General features: G+C 49.1%; 1 protein-coding gene across 4 annotated transcripts in view; it reads right to left on the bottom strand.

The window, feature by feature from the left end:
* The window catches only part of EYA2 (EYA transcriptional coactivator and phosphatase 2), a 261,177-nt gene that overhangs the window by 70,343 nt on the left and 170,184 nt on the right, over positions 1–20,650 (bottom strand). For all 4 annotated transcript variants that reach the window (XM_058685842.1, XM_058685841.1, XM_058685844.1 and 1 more), the window contains 2 exons: positions 16,045–16,187; positions 9,021–9,104 (listed from right to left, as the gene is read on the bottom strand). In XM_058685842.1, coding sequence (XP_058541825.1) covers positions 9,021–9,104; positions 16,045–16,187 — 227 coding nt within the window. The remainder of the gene's footprint in view (positions 1–9,020; positions 9,105–16,044; positions 16,188–20,650) is intronic.

Here is a 20,650-nt window from a genome sequence, read left to right as displayed (position 1 = left end):
CGTCCTGGCGAGGGGTCTCCGCTCTCTGAAAACTTAGGTCTCGTGTTGCCAGGACGCCCCAGTTTTCAAGAGAAGTGAGACATCTAGATTTTTAAAAGTATTTTTTTCTTTAATGTTTATTTTTGAGACAGAGAGAGCGAGAGAGAGCACGCAGGCCGGGGAGAGGCAGAGAGGAGGGTGGGGGACAGAGGATCCGACGTGGGCCCCATGCCGACAGCACAGAGCCCGACGCAGGGCTCAAACTCACAGACTGTGAGATCATGACCCGAGTTGAAGTCAGGCGCTTAACTGACACACGAGACATCCAGATTTTCATGAAAACTATCCAGATTTCAAAATACTGGCAATGAGTTGAGAACTTAAAGACATGCCAGGGGGCCAGAGTGTGCCTGTCTTTAGGCCACATTTGGCCCTGCCTTGCCCATCTGAAACCTCGAATCTCTTCAGACCGAGCGGGACACGGCCCTTTAAAGGGATGATGTGGAGGGAAAACCTGGATGGGATTGTGCCCAGGCAGCAGAGGCATCAAGGGCCACTGGGCTCCATCCCAGGTCCCCCACCTGCCAGAATGTCCCTGGCCCCAAGCCTGCCCTAGAGGGGCCACTTGCTCAATACTCCACCCATCATCGTGGCTCTGGGCAGATGCTGATAAACCCCCGTCTTGTCACGCGTGCGGCTCTCGGTTCCCTAGGGGGCAGGCACCCTGGAGTCTCATTTCTGCAGTGACTGCAAATCATACGCACTTAGAACTCCCTGCCCGCAAGCTATTTACTTATTTGTTTATTCAACAAACATTTGTCAGGCAGATACGCCCGGCGCTGCTGGGCGCCGGGGGATGAAGCTGTGAACACGTCAGACCCGGTCCGTGTGTTCTTGCAGCTCACAGTCAAGCAGAAGACTTCACTCCAGTGGCCTGAGAACATTCACGTGGACCCCTGGGGACGCAGTTTAGGTGCCTGGCTAAAAGCAGCGGGCCGCGTCCTGGCTCCTGTCCCTTCCGAGCTGGGTGACTGCGACTCCAGTCAGTCATGCCGCCTCTCAAAGCGTCAGTTTCTCCAGAAATGAATATAATAGGAGCCACCATGCCTTACAGGCTTGTGGTGGGGATTCCGCCAGAGAGAACGTGTAAAAGCCGTAGCAGTCCCTCAAGGGTGCTTGTCACAGCATTGTCCGTGCGGGTGGGGGGCTGGGGGAGCCTGGCTGTCCTCCTCGTGGGGAGGGGGAGGAGGTAAGCGTGGAATTCAGGGCGTCGGTTACTTGCAGGGTTTTTCAACCGCAGCACGACGGACGCCTGGGGTCAGGTAAGTCCCTGGCGTGGGGGCATCCTGGGCACTGCGGGATGTTGGTTATGGCAGTGCCGGATGTCACCTGGCGGCCAAGTCACCTCCAGTTGAGAACCACGGAGTCAGAACCCTAGGACTGGATGTACGGCTTCGTGGAAGATCAAAAAACCACAGAGCAGAGGGAGACGAGTGAGAAGCGCGGGTATTTAAATACGGCCGTTTACATACATGCCCTACATGTACAGAAACAAGCAGTACATATTTCGACAACAGTAAACTATGGGGAGAGGGGAGGAGGAAGATCCGCGTGGGTCTAAAAGGAAACACACGGGGCGCCTGGGTGGCTCAGTCGGTTAAGCGGCCGACTTCAGCTCAGGTCATGATCTCGCGGTCCGTGGGTTCGAGCCCCGCGTCGGGCTCTGGGCTGACCACTCAGAGCCCGGAGCCTGCTTCGGATTCTGTGTCTCCCTCTCTCCCTGACCCTCCCCTGTTCATGCTCTGTCTCTCTCTGTCTCAAAAATAAATAAACGTTAAAAAAAAATAAAAAAAAAAATAAAAGGAAACACACATCGTACCCCCGTGAAACAAGAGAGGGGCTTCGTGTGCTCACAGAACACGAATAACTCAACACCTGCACGTGAGGCCCAACTTCTAAAACAAGAGAGTTCACAGCAGAGTGCTCGGCGTATGGCAAACTGTGCAAAAAAACCAGAATTTGTTCAAGAGGAATTTGCTAGTTGGCAATAGGGGGTGGACAGGTCAGGGCCAGAAATGAGGACACCTCTACAGCCCAACGTTGGAGAAGAAGGAGCCGTGCTGCATTCTTTATTTGCGGTTGGTTCTGCCTTCTACATATATCCAGACTCCCCTCACTCCACCCCTACCCCTCTGGTCCAAACAGCCGGCATCTTTCAGCTGGACTCTTGCAGGAGCCTGCTCACTGGTCTCCCTGCTTTCCTATGTTGCTCCCCTGTGGTCTACCCTCCCCAGGGGGGCAACCAGAGGGATTCTTTAGAAATATAACTCAGACCCTGTCCCCTCTCTGGTCCAAGCTTCTATGGCTTCCATTTTAGAGCAAAAGCCCGGTGAGTTATTACCCTCCTCCTTGCTTGCTCTTCTCCAACCATGTTAGCTTCCTGGTTGTCCCTAAAATCCACCAGGCAAACTTCTGCCGCAGGGCCTTTGCACTTGCCGTTCCACTGCTCTTTTACCACATATCTACCTGTTCCTTTAAGTCTATTCGACATTCAGCTTCTCCATGAGGCCTCCTTCTCTGGCTGCCTTTTCTCAAATTCAATTACAATCCCTCTCCTCTGAAATGCTTCATATACCTCAAAGAGCACCATCAACCAAGGGAAAAAACCCAAGCGGGGAAAAAAAAAAGTATTTTCAACTCACATATCTGCCATTGCAAAATACTGCAAATCACATATATACCCAGCATATATAAAGAACTCTCGGAAGTCTACGATAAAAAGTCGTATCAACCGATGAAGAAACGGGCGAAGGATCTGAACAGATACTTTTCTCAAGAAGATGTCACCAATGGCCAAGAAGTACATGAAAACACCCTTAGTCATCAGTCAATGTCATTAGTCACCAGGGGCATGCCAATCAAAACCACCGTAAAATCCCACTTCACCCCCACTGGGAAAACTACATAACCACAAAGACACTGACGAGTGCTGGTGACGAGGTGGAGAGATTGGAACCTTACACGCTGCTTAGGGGACCGTAAGATGGGTTCCTCAAGATGCTCAACCTGGAGTTACCATTCCCGGGTACGCACCTAAGAGAACTGCAAACCCCTGTCTGTGCAACATCTCACCCTCAAATGGTCACAGTGGCGTTATTCATACCAGCCCCAAGCCCAGCCGTCTGCCAACGCACGAACGGACAAAGGGTGGCACATCCCATACCACGGAGAATCACCCAGCAACGAAAAGGAATGGAGAACTGGTACACACAGTAACCGGGATGGATCTAGAAAACATGATGCTAAGTCAAAGAAGCCAGCCGCAAAAGACCACGCGCTATGATTTTTTTTTTTTTTCCTAAGGAATGTTTAGATGGGACAAATCTATGGAGACAAAAAGTAGATTAGTGGTTGCCAGGGACAGGGCAGGGGTGGGGGGAGGTGGGGAAATAGGGAGTACCTGCTGAGGAGCACGGATTTCTCTTTGGGGTGATGAAAATGTCCCACAATTACACGCTACTGATGGTTGTGCGACTCTGACATACTAAAAACCACTGAACTGTACGGACTGAAACGTACAGGTATAGCACGTGGATTAGATCTCAAGAAAGCTGTTATTAAAAAGCACACACAACTGGTCCTGGAGTTGAGTTTCCCATCGGTACGGAGCTGTCTCGAAGGCAAGGCACGAAAGGAAGAGTCCGGGGCGACCCACGCTGATTAGTCCCCCTTAAGAGTCCCTTCCTGGCCACAGGCAAAGAAAGGCTCCAGAACACCTTGCATCTGCCTAATCCGGGCTGCAAAAAAAAGTTCGGGGCCTCAGGGGAGCCCAGTGGGAGGAGGAGAGGTGAGGGGAGAGGCGGCAACTGCGGGCTGCTCCGGCTCTCCAGGGAATTTCTTTTTTTTCAACTTTTTTTTTTTTTTTTTTTTTTTATTTTATTTTTGGGACAGAGAGAGACAGAGCATGAACGAGGGAGGGGCAGAGAGAGAGGGAGACACAGAATCGGAAACAGGCTCCAGGCTCCGAGCCATCAGCCCAGAGCCTGACGCGGGGCTCGAACTCACGGACCGCGAGATCGTGACCTGGCTGAAGTCGGACGCTTAACCGACTGCGCCACCCAGGCGCCCCCAGGGAATTTCTAATGGATCCACAAGATGGGGGGAGGTGCTCTGCCAAAGGGACGCTCTGGCACTGAGCACTGGGTATGAAGAGACGGAAAGGAAGTGGACAGCCTCGAGCAGCACATGCCTCTGATTGGGAACAGGAAGAGAGCCCAGTTTCTGTCTGAAAATTCAAACGCTCTGTTTTGAGTCAGGCCTTAATCATTTGAGCTCTGTTGCCCTTATTTCCCTAAGTAAACAGCAGGTTACCCCTTTGGCTGGGACCACAATTGGCATGGTTTCTGCTTCCTGTACAGTGCTCAGTGTCATGGCCATAAGCAGGGAGCTGCTGGTCCTTGGCACGGATGTACAGGGTGTCTTGGCCTGTACCTGTCCTCACCCTCTCTGGAAAGAGCACTTCAGTCTCCCTTTGGGAAGCGTCCCTCTCCCATTCCATCCATTCGGCTGGGATGGAGCTGACCCGCTCCTCCACTCTGTGGCCGTGGGCTCTTGATCTAGGCTGGGGCTTGATCTAGGCTGGCAAATCAGAGCCCCAGAGGTTAGGCCGATGAGATTCAAGCCTGAGAGTTGTGCTGGAATTTGGGAAGTAGGTCTCCTTTTTTGGATGGGATTGCTGACAGAGAGTCGCTGTATGGAGGAAGTCGGCCGAGGGATGCAGAAAGACCAAGCCTCGAGAATGCTGCTTGTGCTCCTGGATCCAGCCCAACCTGAATTCCAAGTCCCTCTGAGTTTTTCAATTATTGCGATCCAATAAATTCCCTTTGTAGCTTACACGCTCTACAAAGTGCTTCAAATTGAGTCCTGCTTTGCTACCAGCTGTTAGTAATGAGTTCCACATAGCTGTAGCTTCTGGAAAAGCACAAAGAGAAAGAGTCGTGGGCCAAAAGTCAAGGCTACGTATTTTGTTTCTATTATGAATACCTTGACTCCATAACCTCCCTGTGCCTTAGTTACTCTGTCTGCAAAATGTGGTTCATACTTCTGTTCCTCTAGGGTCCTCTACACTTCTCTCACTTCCAAGTTTATTGCTGTAGCCCAGATCTCTCTTTGGAGCTACAGATACAGTTGCCCTCTAGGTTCTTTTTCCTCAACATTTTTCCCTTTCGTTGTTCTTCCTCTTATTACATGGTACTCTGTGCTAGGAAACGCTAGCCCTCCCTTCCTTTCTCCCTCTCAGAATAACAGAATCCCTGAACTTGAATGGTGCATGTGACAAGACTACATCTCCCAGATTCCCTTGCAGCTAGATGTGGCCACGTGATCAAGTTCCAGCCAACAGAACGTGAAAAGAAATGATATGGGCACATTCCGAGTCTGGCCCTTAACAGAGAAGGGGAAAAATAAGATAAAGAGGGGTAAATTCTCCTTTTCTTGTGCCCCCTTCTCGCCGGCTGGAATGTACGCACGGGGGGCGAGCTGTGTTTTATTTTGCCAATGAGGGCAACTTCTAGGGAAGGCAGAGAACAAAGAGGGCCTTGGTGCCTGGTGCTGTGTAGGAGTCTTACTGGCTTGAACTGCTTACACCTGGACTGCTAGCTGGACGAAGTCAGCCATCTTGTTTAAGCCATGGCACTTTGGGTCCCTCTTGGGGTGGCTGGATTTAGCAAATTAAAAAAAAAGTACTCCTCATCTAAGGGAGAGCGGCGGGGGGAGGGCGGGGTGAGTTCTAGAAGAGGAGTGAACATGGCACAGGGGACTTGGATGCTCCAAGAGCTTCTCATCTGTTTCCCCTGGACATCCTGGGGGCACAGAGGCAGACAAGTGAGCCTGAAAAACGACTCTCACTCTCTCTGGGCCTCAGTTTCTCCTTCTGTACTATGGAGAGTAACTGGCCATGTTGGTCTCCTAGGTCCCTCCAACTCCGACCTTCTTTGGTTCTGAAATTCTAGGATAGACACTGAAGTCAGATGCCAGTGGGGCCAAGGAGGGTCCCATAAGTGGGTTAAACAGGCCAAGGGGGCCTGTGGGGTGGGCTGCACAGGGTACCCCCCCCCCCCAAGAGGCCAGTCGCTGCTCAGCTCCCATCGATGGCTGCCACACGAAAATGCAGGATTGCCAGATTCTCTAATTTTTGAAGAAGAGTTGGAAATCTGGACTGTTTGGGTCCATGCAATCTCCTGATTTTTAAATGTTGGCAACAAATTCACATTTTTTCAAGCACTCTAGGGGCCAAACAAAAATGTCCGCAGGCTGAATTTGGTCAGCGGCCACCAGCTAGGCGTTTTTTGTTTGGATACTATTTTCCTTCCTTCCTTCCTTCCTTCCACAAATATTTATTTGATGCCTTCTAAGTGGGGGCACTGTTCTATGCGCTGGGGATAAAGCAATGAACCAAACAGGCAAAAAAAGAAAAAAAAAAAAACATGCCTGTCATCATGTAGCTTTTCTAGAGGATAGTCCTGACTTAATCATGCAACAGATATTTATTGAGCAATTCTGGCCCGTGCATTGTTTGGCTGAGTAGGTAAAAAAATGTTCATGGGCCCTGCCCTCGTGGTACATATAGCCTAGAAGGGAGACACACAGTGAGTGCATAATTATAGATGAAAAACACAGTTATGGGGAGAGCTGTGCTTTAGATAAAGGTTAGCCAAGTCCTCTCGAAGGAAGCTACATTTAAAATGAGAACTGGGGCGCCTGGGTGGCTCAGTCGGTTAAGCGTCAGACTTCGGCTCAGGTCGTGATCTCACTGTCTGAGTTCGAGCCCCGCATTGGGCTCTGTGCCTGGAGCCTGCTTCAGATTCTGTCTCCCTCTCTCTCTACCCCTCCGCTGCTCACGCTCTGTCTCTCTCTCAAAAATAAATACACATTAAAAAAAAAATAAAATGAGAACTGAAAGACAAGTAAGAGTTATGCTAGTAAAACAACATGCTAGAACATTCCAGAGTATAGCAGAGGCTTCCAGGGTGCTCCTTCCCCACATCCTCTCAGCTGTTGCCATTCCTGTCGGCGCAGAGGCTTTCAACTGTTAGTCTCGAGGTTCCTTGCTGGACGGCTTTCTCAGGGGCAGGCCGGAAGCGCAGGGAGGTAATCCCCTAGGGAAGCCCTTAAGCTATGATGGAAGGGAAGTGGCAGAGAAGTATCCCAGCACCCTCACTCCTGGCGGGTCAGCTCGGAGGTGTGTTCTCCAGAGTCTCCCAGGGGTCCCCGGTGGGACTGAGCCCCGGTCACCTGCAGCGGTAACTTGTATGGGCTGCCTTCCCTTCCCATCTCACTTTTCCACTCCGCATCCGGCCCTTCCTGGGAGAACCCCAGCAGAGATGGGAGGGTAGGTGGCTGGTTTGAGGACAGAAAGCACTTTAGGATGAGAGGCAGGAAACTGGGCTGCAGAGGGGGGCAGGAGCCCGCTCACGGACAGCCTTGGGAGGGATGTGACACGAGCAGGTTTGTGTTGTAGGATGGTCCCTCTACAGGCGCCTATACGGGACCAGCACCACAGCTGGAGGTGAAGGTGGCTGGGCTGAGGAGGTACGGCTGGAGACAGGCAGCTGGCAGTGACGGATGACAAGGTGGCATGGGCTCTGGGCTCTGCCCTGGTCTCGAGGACACCCACGGCGTGGTTTCAGGAACGGTGGTGACACACAGACACAAAAACCATCCCCATGATGACAAAGCCCTACACAGCCCGCGAGAACCGGACTGTTACCCGCAGCCGCAGAGCTTGACAGGGGGCCGTCTCTAAGGGCAAGACGAGTGAAGGCAAGCCTTTCAGGGGGTGGTGACTTTACCGGGGTGGTTCGGAAAACCCTAAAACGCCCAGACCTAGCGGGTAACCCACTACGATAGCCCCTGCGGGACGGCTCAGCTTTTTGCAACGCCTGCCAGTCCGGTCTGGTGTCCTTTCGGCAGTTCTCGACTCTTCCACCCTCTGCCTAAGCTGTGCTCTGTCCAAGAACGCACGTCGGATTTCCCGCAGGCCCTGCTAGACGTATTAGCGGCATTCCTACGTGGCAAGAGATTTCTGCACCACCAACACCATTTTTATATTCTTTACAACATAATGGCAGATGATAAATCTATCTTGCTAATTACACATCCAGCTTGTTATAAGCCCCATAAAACACACGAGCAGCTGGAAAAGCCATGAGGTGATGTCAAATCATATTTCTGGCCTCTAAACAGAAACAGAAATATTTTCCAGGCGCTGGTGAGTCTCACGGTTCCTACGCGTAGATGAGATGATAGCTTTTCTCTGAATCCCTGTCCCTCCACCCCCCTGCCCCCCCAACCTGCCTCCCCCGAGAGACGGCATCCACATGTGGTTTGCCGGGAAGCCCGCAGGACGGATGCACAGAATCGGCAGGGTTTGGGTCTTAGCAGCTGGGTTCGTTTTCGCATTATGAAGGTGGTTTCGGGGTTTCTTCCATTCACCACCGATCAGCCCATAGCATCTGCCCAGAGTTCTAACTGGATGCTTCCCCGACATAATCTGTCGGTGACAGATTTGCCAAGCTGTCGTGAAGGTCCAAGCCGGAGCTGACAAAACGCCTGCCCCTCGTCTCAGAAACACGGAAGGAAGATGACATTCATCTGCCAGAGACGCTAAGATAAACAACAGGGAACAAGGAAAACACTCTGCCTCGTTTTTTAGCTAAAATCACTGTTTTTGGCTGCGGTGTATCAGACCAAGAGCTTATATCCGATCAAGTGGATGCTGAACGCTTCATGGGTTGGAAGAAAGGCATGGGGGACGACAGAAGGGGAAGCTAATTAAATTTTCACATGTCGAGGGAAAATTCCATAGGAGCTCTCAAACCCAGACTGACCCAGAGGGGTAGCTTTTGTTGGAGAAGCCGTCTCATAAACTGCCCCCACAATTCCCAGGACAAACCAGCTGGACAGACTGTCATGTTGGGAAAAAAAAAAAAAAAAAAAAAAAAAAAAGAAACAGAGAGAGAAGACACAACATGGATTCTTACCTTCCCGTATCTGGATGCAAAAGTCCCGGTGAGTAAGGAGTGAAAAATAATTATCGTTTCATCCAAATCCCACACGAACACACGCTGTGATGAAAAAGAGGAAGACAAATGGATTTGCTTGCATCTGACTTAATGTCTGCAGAAATCAATTCCCTGGGAGGAGAAAGAAATCTTGAAAACCATTATCTTTAAGTTATAAAACATGTGACTCACCGATGTGTCACTGGGTCCCCATCCAACTTCAGCCGTGTAAAGTGTATTCTGAGGGCCAATTTTGGGCTCCTATCAAACCCTCAGATGCCAGAACCAAGAAGCCTGTTCCTGCCTTCCACATAAAAGCTCAAAAGTGGAGGAGCTCAGTCCAAAAGCAACAATAAAAATCATATAACTCATTTGAAAAAATGAAGTACTACCATTTTACATTCACCCGCTCACCCTAAGCCCGACTACTTCTAAACACCCCTGTTTTTAGCAGTTCTGGTGATAACCTCCGTAACGTACTTATGCCTTTTTACCTACTGACTGGCCGACTTGAGACAACAGCTCTTGACTTAGTGATGTGAAAGATGAGGGTTTTGCTTACGGCGATCTCCCGCATTTCTCCAGGACTTTACGCTTTTCACGTAGGTGAGCCCCTCGACTTCTAAGACCATCCGCTTTGGACACTCTCCCGGGCTGACGCAGTAAACCCCACATGGAAGGCGGTTGTTGTGTTCTCGCCCTTTCCCCCCACCTCCTCCCCTCTCTGTCATTTAGCGGCGTTAGGCTTACTTTTGCACTCCCACCGTGGATAAACCGATTCGTGTGCTCGGTTTCATAGAGGTACTTTGATCTTCTGTGCTCTGTTTCTACGTTGATTTTCAAGGTTGGTAAACAGTAAAGGGCATGCACATCTCTGATCACTGTTCACTGCAGAACCAAGTACCATGTTGGGATTCACCTCCTTCTCTGTGTGTCCAACGTCCTAACCCCAGAGCCACTTTCAGGAGACTGTTTCTACCACTAGGGTCATGTCCTTCCCTGTGCTCCTTCCCGATTAAAAACCACGCCATATCCCAGTTTGTTCTACAGAGGAACCGTGCCTGTCTGGAATAATGTTTTGTTTTTGCAGGAGTTTACGAACTGCTTTAATTTTTGTCTCATTTCCAATGATGTGCTTTCGTTAGAGTCTCAAATTCGGCCACACCTGCTGTAGCAAAGAGGTTCATCCTCAGTGACAGAATGCTCCAATGTGGCCTGGGTCATCTTTAGGCTTGCTGCATAGGTAGCATCCTGAGACTTCCTGATACTGCATTTCCGGACGAGATCGACTGTTTCCTGGAACCCAGGTCTCTCTTGGTTTTCTTCCTTGTTTTGCTTGAGTAGATCCTGAAGCTGCTTCTTCTGAAAGGGTGTCTGGAAAGCAACCGTGCTGAATTCCTACCTTTCTGATCTATCTTCATTTTGCTCTATGGTACCTGTGGGTACAGAATTCCAATTGGAAAATAAAGTCCTCTGGATGTTTGAAAGAATTCCTCCATTATCTCATAGTGTCCCGTGTGACCGACGGGGAGTGTAATGTTTCATGAATCTTTAGTCCTTCGTAGGTTTTGCTTTTTCACTCTTGTGGATATTTTATTTTCATATTTTTTCCTCGTCCATCTTTTATTGTATTTATTTATTTTTAGTATCATTTATTGTCAAGTTGGCTAACACACAGTGTGGACAGCGTGCTCTTGGTTTTGGGGGTAGATTCCCGTGATTCATCGCTTACATACAACACCCAGTGCTCGTCCCAACAAGTGCCCTCCTCAATGCCCCTCACCCATTTTCCCCTCTCCCCTGCTCCTGTACCATCAGCCCTCAGTTTGTTCTCTGTATTTAAAAGTCTCTTATGGTTCGCCTCCCTCCCTCTCTGTTTGTAACTAATTTTTTCCCATTCACTTCCCCCATGGTCTTCTGTTAAGTTTCTCAAGTTCCACGTATGAATGAAAACATGACATCTGTCTTTCTGACTGACTTATTTCACTCTGCAATAATACCTTCCGGTACCATCCACGCTGTTGCAAATGGCAGGATTTCATTCTTTCTCATTGCCAAGTAGTATTCCATTGTATATATAAACCACATCTTCTTTATCCATTCATCAGTGATGGACATTTGGGCCCTTTCTCTGGGATATTTTAAGATCTTTTCTTTATACATGCAGTCCTCAAGTTCCGTGAGGATAAACCTAGGTATGGTCTTTCTTCATTCATACTGCTCAGCACCTAAGCATTTTTGATCTTATTTCTTTACATGAAGACAGTCAAATTAGACTTTTTTGATTGATACTGCTTGTACTTTAAGGAAAAATATTTTCTAGAATTTTGTCTTTTTGATCTGTGTTCTGGGAGATTTCTTAAACGTTTTCTTCCAACCCTTCTATTAAACTTCTGATTCTGTCATTTAAAAATTTCCGATGACTCTTTGTCTCTGAGTATTTCCTTCCGAACAGCCCCCACTGCTTATTTTATAGACGCAAGAGCTCCCTGGATCTTTATAAGAAAACTGCTGAGAGTTTTCCAAAGTTCTTTTCTGTTTTTTAAATTACCTGTCATGTATCCTATTAACTTATTCTGGCCCTTATCTTTCACACTGTTGCTTTCCGTCATTTTTCCGGTGATCACGGTCTTTAAGGGCAAAGGGCCTGACTGCGTGTGTAGCTGGTGTTGGTAGCAGGGGGCCTGATGCACCTACTCAGTCTGTCATCTTGAATGGGGCACCCTTGAAACCTCTCTGGAGGTGAACGGCTATACTTAAAAAAATTTTTTTTTAACGTTTATTTATTTTTGAGACAGAGAGAGACAGAGCATGAACGGGGGAGGGTCAGAGAGAGAGGGAGACACAGAATCTGAAACAGGCTCCAGGCTCTGAGCTGTCAGCACAGAGCCCGACGCGGGGCTCGAACTCACGGACCGTGAGATCATGACCTGAGCCGAAGTCGGCCGCCCAACCGACTGAGCCACCCAGGTGCCCCTGAACGGCTGTACTTAATTTAAACATGGGCATTCGCCATGTCTTTAACAGAGGGCGGTCTCTAGGAGGAAAAGGTCAGTTAGTGCAAGGGTTTTCAAGGCACTTGGCAGATCTGAGTGTGATTTTGTGAGTTTTTTGGTCTAGTTACATTTATGTGTGTGTATGTCACTGTATTAAGTATAGTTCTTATTACGGGTCATGGTAAAAAAAAGAGATTTGAAAACTATTGTTTTTAAGGAGGGCTTCTGGGTTTCAATGGCTAAGTCCTAGTTTATCTGAACTCAATGGATCAGGAGCCACTGTGGCTGGTTAGTTAAACGTCTGACTTTGGCTCAGGTCATGATCTCCTGGTTAGTGAGCTCGACCCCCTTGTCAGGCTCTGTGCTGACAGCTCAGAGCCTGGAGCTTGTTTTCAGATTCTGTGTCTTCCTCTCTCTCTGTGCCCCTCCCTTGCTTATGCAAGCTCTCTCTCTCTCTCTCTCTCTCTCTCTCGCTCTCAAAAATAAATGAATGAACTTAAAAAAAATAAATGAACTTAGTCGGATCAGTTAAAGCGAGAGATTTTGGTAAGGGAATTAAAAAAAAAATCAATGAGTATTTTCAAACTGAATGCAGACCCCTTTCATTTATCTACAACATAGCCTCTGAAGAAGAAAGTCTGCCCCCCTCCCTACCACTCTGTTCCCCTGCCTTAGATCCTTGGTGGGTAAGTTCCAGGTGGCTGTTTTGCAGTGACCCTCCCCCCTAGCCCATCATAGTTTGGGCCAGAGAGAGCCCCAATCCCAACTGGGCCAGAGGCTTTTCCTTGGAAACTTGAAATCAGAACCCAGAAAGACATTCACCATCTTTGAGTGGCTGTTGGAGGCCGCACCATCTGAAGGGCAGGGAGGGCCAGTCTGCACTTGATCTTAGCCAAAAGGCCGAGAAGCGATTCAGGGAGGGCCAGTCTGCAGGGAGTGTGGCAGAGAGCGGTGAGAGATGGAAAGACCACCCCACACTTTGCCAGGACCAGGTTTCAGACAGAAACAGAGGGAGGCTGGAGGAGGGCAGAGCCCAGGAACCAGCGCCTGTGCGGGCTGAAGACACTACGGTTGGGCATCCGGGCACCTGCACTGTAGTGCGTGCGGAGAGAAGGCGCACACGCTCTTCCTTGCCCTGTCTTCCTTCTGGTTCCAGCATCCTGCTGACACTCCGCTCTTCCCACCTTGGGGTAGAGAATCTCTGTATCCCTAAAATAAATTCTGCTTTTCCACTTAAGCTAGCTCACGTGGGGTTCTGGCACCTGCGGTCGATGGAGTTTAACGAATATACGCTCAGAATTTCCCTCCTTTCCACTTCTCCCACATCGTTTCTCTCTCGTGGGCTTCAGTCATTAGCAAAACTGCCAAAGCCTTAGGAGGTGCGATGTGGTGCTAACCCTCCATGCTGACATTAAGCACAGAAGTGAAACACAGCTCACACCTTTTCAACGGCTCTTGCCCAGTGGTACTTTCCTCTGGAATCGAGAAGCAGCTGTTTCCAGAATAACGTCGCCCCGTAATCCCTGACTTCCATGCCACCCCCACTGTCTTCTCAGTTCAGTGGAAAATGTCTCTCCGCCCCCACCAAGAGCAGAAGCCGTGTTAAGTGACCGAATAGTAGAAACAACAACAACAACAACAACAACAACAACAACAACAACAAGACATTCGTGTGTGTGCCACCCTGTGATTTCCACAGATCCTGCAACTTGAAGCTGTAGGAAACCCTCGGGAAAATGGGAGGCAGGAAACCGAAAGACGAGCGGAGGCACACAAATTCTCTTCTAGTCTTTTGCAAAGGCCCAAGTCCTGCTGAGGGGATGCTGTAAAGTCTCCTGGGTGTTGGAAGGAGAGGGCTCTAAGAATTAGAGGAAAAGCAAGAACAAATCCCTTGGCCTAAGAGTGCTCCCATGAGCAGTGGGAACGCTTGCTCTGTGGTGGGTCCGCAGGGGGTCAAGTTCTCAGCCTGGGTGGCCGCTGGAATACCTCAGGCGGCTGACCAAGGGGAGGAGACAAGAGTGGTATTCAAAATACGCAGCACCTTCTGGGACAGCCGGAACAGACGCTGGCCATAAACAGGCCCTACCAGCGAACGCTGGCTACATCTCAAAGCCCCTGGTGGCGGCCATTTGTGCTTGGGCCCCCAGCATCCGTCCCTGTCTGATGAGAGCACCCTGGTTTTCTTTTCTGTTGTCTTGGTGGGGCTGTCCATCAAGGGTGAGCCCAAGACCCGAGTCAGGCCAGTGGAGGCTGTCTCCTTGGAATCAGACATTGAGTGAACTGGCGTTAGAACCGCACGTGGTTTACTCTCCAGCAGGGGCCGGCACCCGGAAGGTTCCCTAGATTCCTTGGTCTTTGTTACGGCTGTTTCCAACCTTGGTTTTATCACTTCCCCCCTCCATGTTGTTGTGCCCTCCCGGTAAATTCGCATTTGCTTAAGTAACCAGAACTGGTTTCTGTTGCTTGCAACCAAAGGATTGTATCTTATGCTCCAAGGTTCTGGTCCTCGACGAGGATTTCAACGCCAATGTATGGCATGGACATGCCAGAGAAGGGCTGGGCTCTCACGGGCCACGGCAGGTACTGACAACGAGGAAGGAAGCAGCCATCACCTCGAACCCTGGCCGTTACAGGTTCTTACCCTGTTCTGAGACCACCTGAGCCCTGAGATTCTCATACAATTCCAGGTAGAAGGCCCCCCCCGCCACGCCCCCAAATGACACTGCATTTCTTACCATCCTGATGGGATGGGGACTCAGAGTCAAAATCACAATGACTTTAAGGAGATGATGAAAATTGTATTTCTCAGCACATGTGAGTTTGTGGACTGAGCCTTGTGGCTGCTGCATAAATTGTACAGGGCTATGAACAGAGATGGGATGATGGTACATTTCAATTTCTTGGCCCGGACCCAGACTCTGCCAATACTACCCATATACCCATGGCACACTCAAGCCAATAGATCGGCCCTCCTGTTATTTCTGCCTTTTGCAAAGTACAAACTAACGAACCTGCCCGTTTTTTTTTTTTTCTCCCTAGATATCTATCAGTTGCTTCCATCTGTTTTTTGGGCATCTGTTTTTCCTCTGTCCCCACTAGTACCCTTTCCCTTCTCTCATGTATGCTGTTCTTTTTTGTTTGTTTGCGAAAATGCCAGTGGGTGACCAGTGGTCGATCCTACGCTTGGCTTTGTTACAGTAAAGACTGGCACATCCCTTAGACCAGCTGGGGCTGCACTCTGGAAATAACCTGGGGAGCTTTAAAATACCGATGCCTGGGTCCCTCCCTCAGGGAATTGGATTTAATTGATCTGGGATGCAGCTTGAGAATGACGGTTCGAAGAACCTTCTATGAAACTCAGAATTGTAGAAATGATGCAAGCTGAGCCAGCCTCCTGTCTCCTGATAGGTAAATCCTCAAGCCATAGCAGAGCCATGAGGGGAACTTATAGAACTCTCTTGCAATGTACATTTAATTAGTCTGGGATGGGGCCAGGGCACCTGTATTTTAAAGAGCACTCCAGCTGACAGTAATACGTAGTAGGCTAAGAACCCTCTGACCCAGCTGGGAAGGTTGTCTGCCCACTGGTGTCTTCACCAGGGCCTTTCAGAGTGTGCTCCCCAACCTGTAGCATCAGCATCATCTGGGAATGCCTTGGAAATGCCCTGGAAATGCCAGTTCTCAGGCCCCGCCCCCAATCTACTAAATTGGAAACTGCGGGTGGGACCCCGAAAGCTGGGTTTTCACAGGCCTCCAGGTGATTCTGCGGCTGTCTACCAGAGTTGTTTACTATCCCCAGGGTGACTTTTCCTAGCCTGGACAGTCCACGGCGCTTCCTGACGGCCCCCACAATTCTCTCCTTTCCCCTCAAGGGTCCTGTTCTGTTACTGAGCTTTGTGAACCCAGAGCCCCCCTGTGTGCGTGGACACAACTCTGCCCCCCAGCCTCTCGTTCCGGCCACGGCTGGAGATTACATTCACCAAGTCAAACAGGCAGTCTGGAGTTACCTCGATCTCACTGTCCCCCGCTGGGGAGGGGTCGCTGCTCCGCTTCGACCGGCCTCGGAGCTTCCCGTCGGAGGCCCGGTGCGGCCTGTCCGCGTCTCCCTCCTTTGCCGGCGTGGAAGGTCCGTTGTGTGTGTTGTATTCGCCTGGTGTCGGAAAGGGAAGGGTGGACACATCAGAAGCTTTGCTGAGTGTCGCCTCCCAGGAAGTATCACACCAGAACCAACAGTGGTAGGTCCCAAAGGCAGCACAGGGTCCCTCAGGCTGCCTATTCAGAATCATTCACTCATCGAGCGAAGATGCACTGAGTGGGCAGAGTTCCAGGTACTGGTTCTCACAGCACTCAGCTTCTAGAGACAGGAGAGGTGCATGAGACAGACAAGTGAGTGAGTATGTAGCATGCCAGGTGGGGCCGTGTGTTACCGAGAATTAGCAAATGGGCTGGGGACGGGGAGAGCTGGGTGGTCACTAACGGGTATGGGGCCAGTCAGCGAGGGCCTTGCGGATGAGGGGACACCTGAGCAGAATCTAGGGAAGTGAGGGTGGGCCACTGGGGGAGCTGTATTGACAGTGTTTGCAACTCTCTCTATCCCGAAGCCTGAGACTCCCCAGACGAACAGAAGGAAGAAAGTCAGTAACTGCGTGGAGCAGGGCGGCAAACTCTTCTATCTTGAAGACCCCCTCACCCCCAACTTGGGGTGAAAGGGAGGTGTGTGGGGAGCATTCTCTATGCTGCTGCTCTCCCTATGTGGCCTGCTCCATTCTCTATTAAAAGCAAGCCCCTGGGGCACCTGGGCGGCTCAGTGGGTTAAGCTTCCGACTTGGGCTCAGGTCATGATCTCACGGTTCGTGAGTTCGAGCCCCGCGTCGGGCTCTGTGCTGACAGCTCGGAGCCTGCAGCCTGCTCTGGATTCTGTGTCTTCCTCTCTCTCTGCCCCTCCCCCATTTGTGCTGTTTCTTTCTCCAAAATAAATTAAAAAACCTATAAATTTTTTTTTTTTTTTTTTTAAAAAGCAAGCCCTTTAAAGCTTCACTTGTCAAGACGTTTGTGGATTTGAGAATTAGGGAGATGACATCCACGAAAGCACCCGACACGGGGCTGCACTTAGGGCGGTGAGGAAATGATCTGAACCGAGTTCTGGCTTCATCCACACACACGTGGGGGTCGGTGAGGAGGTGCAGGGCAGGGGGCATCACCTGCTGCTTTCATTCAGGTGGTGCTTCTGCACAGGGAGGCTGCCGCACTCACGCCCTCAGGCCACTGTCCGCCAGCCCCGCATGAGTGAGCAGCACACCCTCCCGGGACCCAGGTCCCAAAGCCGGCATCCAGGCTGTGTGTTAAGCACAGGAGTTTGAAATATGTGGCTTTTTATGAAAGCGCAGTGACTTCATTTCACTCACAAAGTGGGATGATGTCAGTCCGCGTCACCCTGCAAAACCAGCGGTAAAGGCAGAACCAAAGTGTGGGCGGGCCAGCCCTCCTGGCGAGAGGGACAGAAGCGGGAACCGGCGTGGAACCTTACAGGACACCCCCTCCCGCGCTCTCGTTTTACAGCTGCTTGTTTTAGTTCCCAGATGCATCCCGTGGATCTCATCTCTCCTTCCATAATCGCCAGTTCTTGGATCATTAGGAGGAAAATGCTTTTGTCTAAAAAGACTTGGCAAGGGACTGATTTTTTTTTTTTTTTTTTTTCCTACCCTGGAAGGACGATTTCCCTCCAAAACCCAAGGGGCTGAACTTGGTTTATTTAATATTTATAAAACTTCTTAGCAGACTAAGGACATGATCAGAAAAGATTTGGTTTTGAGTTGTCAGGACTGTGGGGCCACCCCCAACTCCCCAACAGTTCTAAGACACAGCATTAGAGATTCCCGCATATCGAGCAAGCAGACTTTCTTCGGGAGGGTGGGGAACAGGCAGTAGATAAGTTCACAGGTGCTTATGAGTCATAAATAAGGTTTATCCGGATTCACTTGGTGGTTCTAAGGCTATGGGGGCTCAGAAAACACCTGTTGAGCCCATCAAAATCCAGGCAGATGTTATTTAAAAAGAGGGAAAATGCCAGGCATCTAAGAACTGTCTAAATAAGGTGTGGGGGAAGCCACTATATTAGGAGTACCCCTTTCCCCGATCCCAAAGAAGCAGCCCCTTCCCCAACTTTCTACATTCTTGAGAATGAAGGGTCAAGGTTGAAGGTCACAGTCTGAGCAATTTATGTAAACCTTCCTTGGAGTCATTTCACTTTTCCCTTTCTTCCTTCTCACGCTTTTACAGGACCTCCAAGATGCTCCTTATTAATCTCTTTGTGACCTCTCCCTCCTACTCCACTTCCCAGGCATCCACCGATACACTTTGTCTCGCTAGGAATTAGTGTGCTTTTTCTGGAGTTTTAAACAAATGGAATCACACGGTATATATTCTTTTTTTGCCTGGCTTCTTTCAGCCAGAATATCATCTTGCGATTCGGTCCATGTTGTTATGTATACTGATAGTTCATTCCTTTGTGTTGCTGAGTACTATTCTCTTGTACAGATACATCACGCTTGGACTTTGGTCACTTGTGGATGGACATGTGGGTGGATTCTAGTTTGGGGACGGAACAGAGCTGCTATGAACATTCACACGTCAATCTCCGTATGGACGTAAGCTTTCTTTTTACCAGCGTGACCACGAGGTTGTATGGTGAGTCTGTGTCGGACTTTTTAGGAAACCGCTGAATTGTTTTCCAAAGGGGTTGTGCCATTTCACATTCCCACCAGCAGGTGAGAGAGTTCTACCTGCTCCACATCCTTGCCACCCTTTGGTAAGGTCAGCCTTGGTGATTACAGCCATTCCAAGGGGCACGCAGTGGTCCCTCCTTGTGGATTTGCACCTCTCTAATGACTAATGATCAGCCTCTTAATTATGTAATTGTGTACCTTTTTTTTTTTTGTTTTTTTTTTTTGCCATCCCTGTATCTTCTTTGGTAAAGCATCGGCTCAAACATTTGGTCCATTTCATTATTGAGTTGTTTGTTCTCTTAGTCTTCGGTTTTGAGGATTCCTTATATATTCTGCATCCATATATGTGATGGTTAATTTTGTGTGTCGAGTCGATGGGCTAAGTGATGCCCAGAGAGCTGGTAAAACATTATTTCTGGGTGTGTCAAGGAGGGTGTGTCCAGAAGAGACTAGCATTTGAGTCAGTAGACTGAGGAGAGATCTGTCGTCACCAGTGTGGGGAGAGGGGGCGGTCACCCATTCCACTGGGGCCCAAACAGAACACAAAGGCAGAGGAAGGGTGAATTCTCTCTCTTCGTGAGCTGGGATGTCCACCTTTTCCTGCCTCAGGCACTAGGGCTCCTGGTTCTCAGGCCTTTTTGCTCAGACTGAATTGCACTACTGGCTTTCCCGGTTCTCCAGCTGGCAGAAGGCAAATCATGGGATTTGCTGATCTGAGCTACTTCTTATAATAAATTTCCTCTTACGTTTCTCTCCTACTGGTTGATTCTTTGGAGGACTCTAATACAACTTACTTTATCAGATACATGCTTTGCAATTATTTTTTTCCCAAACGGTGGTTTGTCTTTTCATTCTCCTGACAGTGTTTTTTAAAGAGCAAAAGTTTTAAATTTTCATGAAGTCCAATATATATCCACCTCATTTTTGGATGTTTTTGGTGTCATATATGAGAACTCTTTGCCTCACCCAAAGTCATAAAGATTTTTCTCCTGTTTTCTATAGATGTTTTAGGGTTTTATACTTAGGCCTATGGTCTATTCTTTTTTTAATTTTTAATTTTAGAGACATAACATGAGTTGGGAAGAGGGGCAGAGAGAGAGCATGCTGGGCGATACAGGGCTCTACAGGGCTCGATCCTACAACTCTGGGATCATGACCTGAGCCTAAATCAAGAGCCAGACACTCAACTGACCGAGCCACCCAGATGCCCCTGGTCTATAGTCTATTCTACGCAACTTAAAAAAATTTTTTTTTTAACATTTATTCATTTTTTGAGAGAGAGAGAGAAAGAGAGACAGAGCATGAACGGGGGAGGGGCAGAGAGAGAAGGAGACACAGAATCTGAAACAGGCTCCAGGCTCCAAGCTATCAGCACAGAGTCCAACGCGGGACTTGAACTCATGAACCATGAGATGATGACCTGGCTGAAGTCAGACGCTTAACCAACTGAGCCACCCAGGCACCCCATATGCAACTTTTTTTTTAATGTCATGTGAGGTACGGATTGAGTTTTTCTGAACATAGATATCCAGTTGTTAGAGAATCTTTTTTTGAGAAGATTATCCTTTCTCCACTGAATTGTCTTTGAAACTTTGTCAAAAAAAATCACTTGTCCATATACATGTGGGTTTATTTCTGCAATCTCTATTCTGGTTCATTGATATACTTGTCTATCAAAACCGTATGTTGTGATTACTGTGGCTCTGTAATGAGTCTTAAAATCAGGTAGTGTTAGCCTTCAAACTTTGTTCTTCTATATCAGAGCTGTTGAGGCTATTCTAGGTCCTTTGTATTTCCATATGAAGTTCAGAATCAGCTCGCCAATCTCTAGAAACGAGTGGGATGTTGACAGAGATTGTGTTAAATATATAGATCAATTTGTGGAGAA

Source organism: Neofelis nebulosa, chromosome 9 (assembly GCF_028018385.1).
Source record: "Neofelis nebulosa isolate mNeoNeb1 chromosome 9, mNeoNeb1.pri, whole genome shotgun sequence".
NCBI lineage: Eukaryota > Metazoa > Chordata > Mammalia > Carnivora > Felidae > Neofelis > Neofelis nebulosa.
The sequence above is the reverse complement of the archived record's forward strand: the minus strand, read 5'-3'. Positions and strand labels throughout refer to the sequence as shown.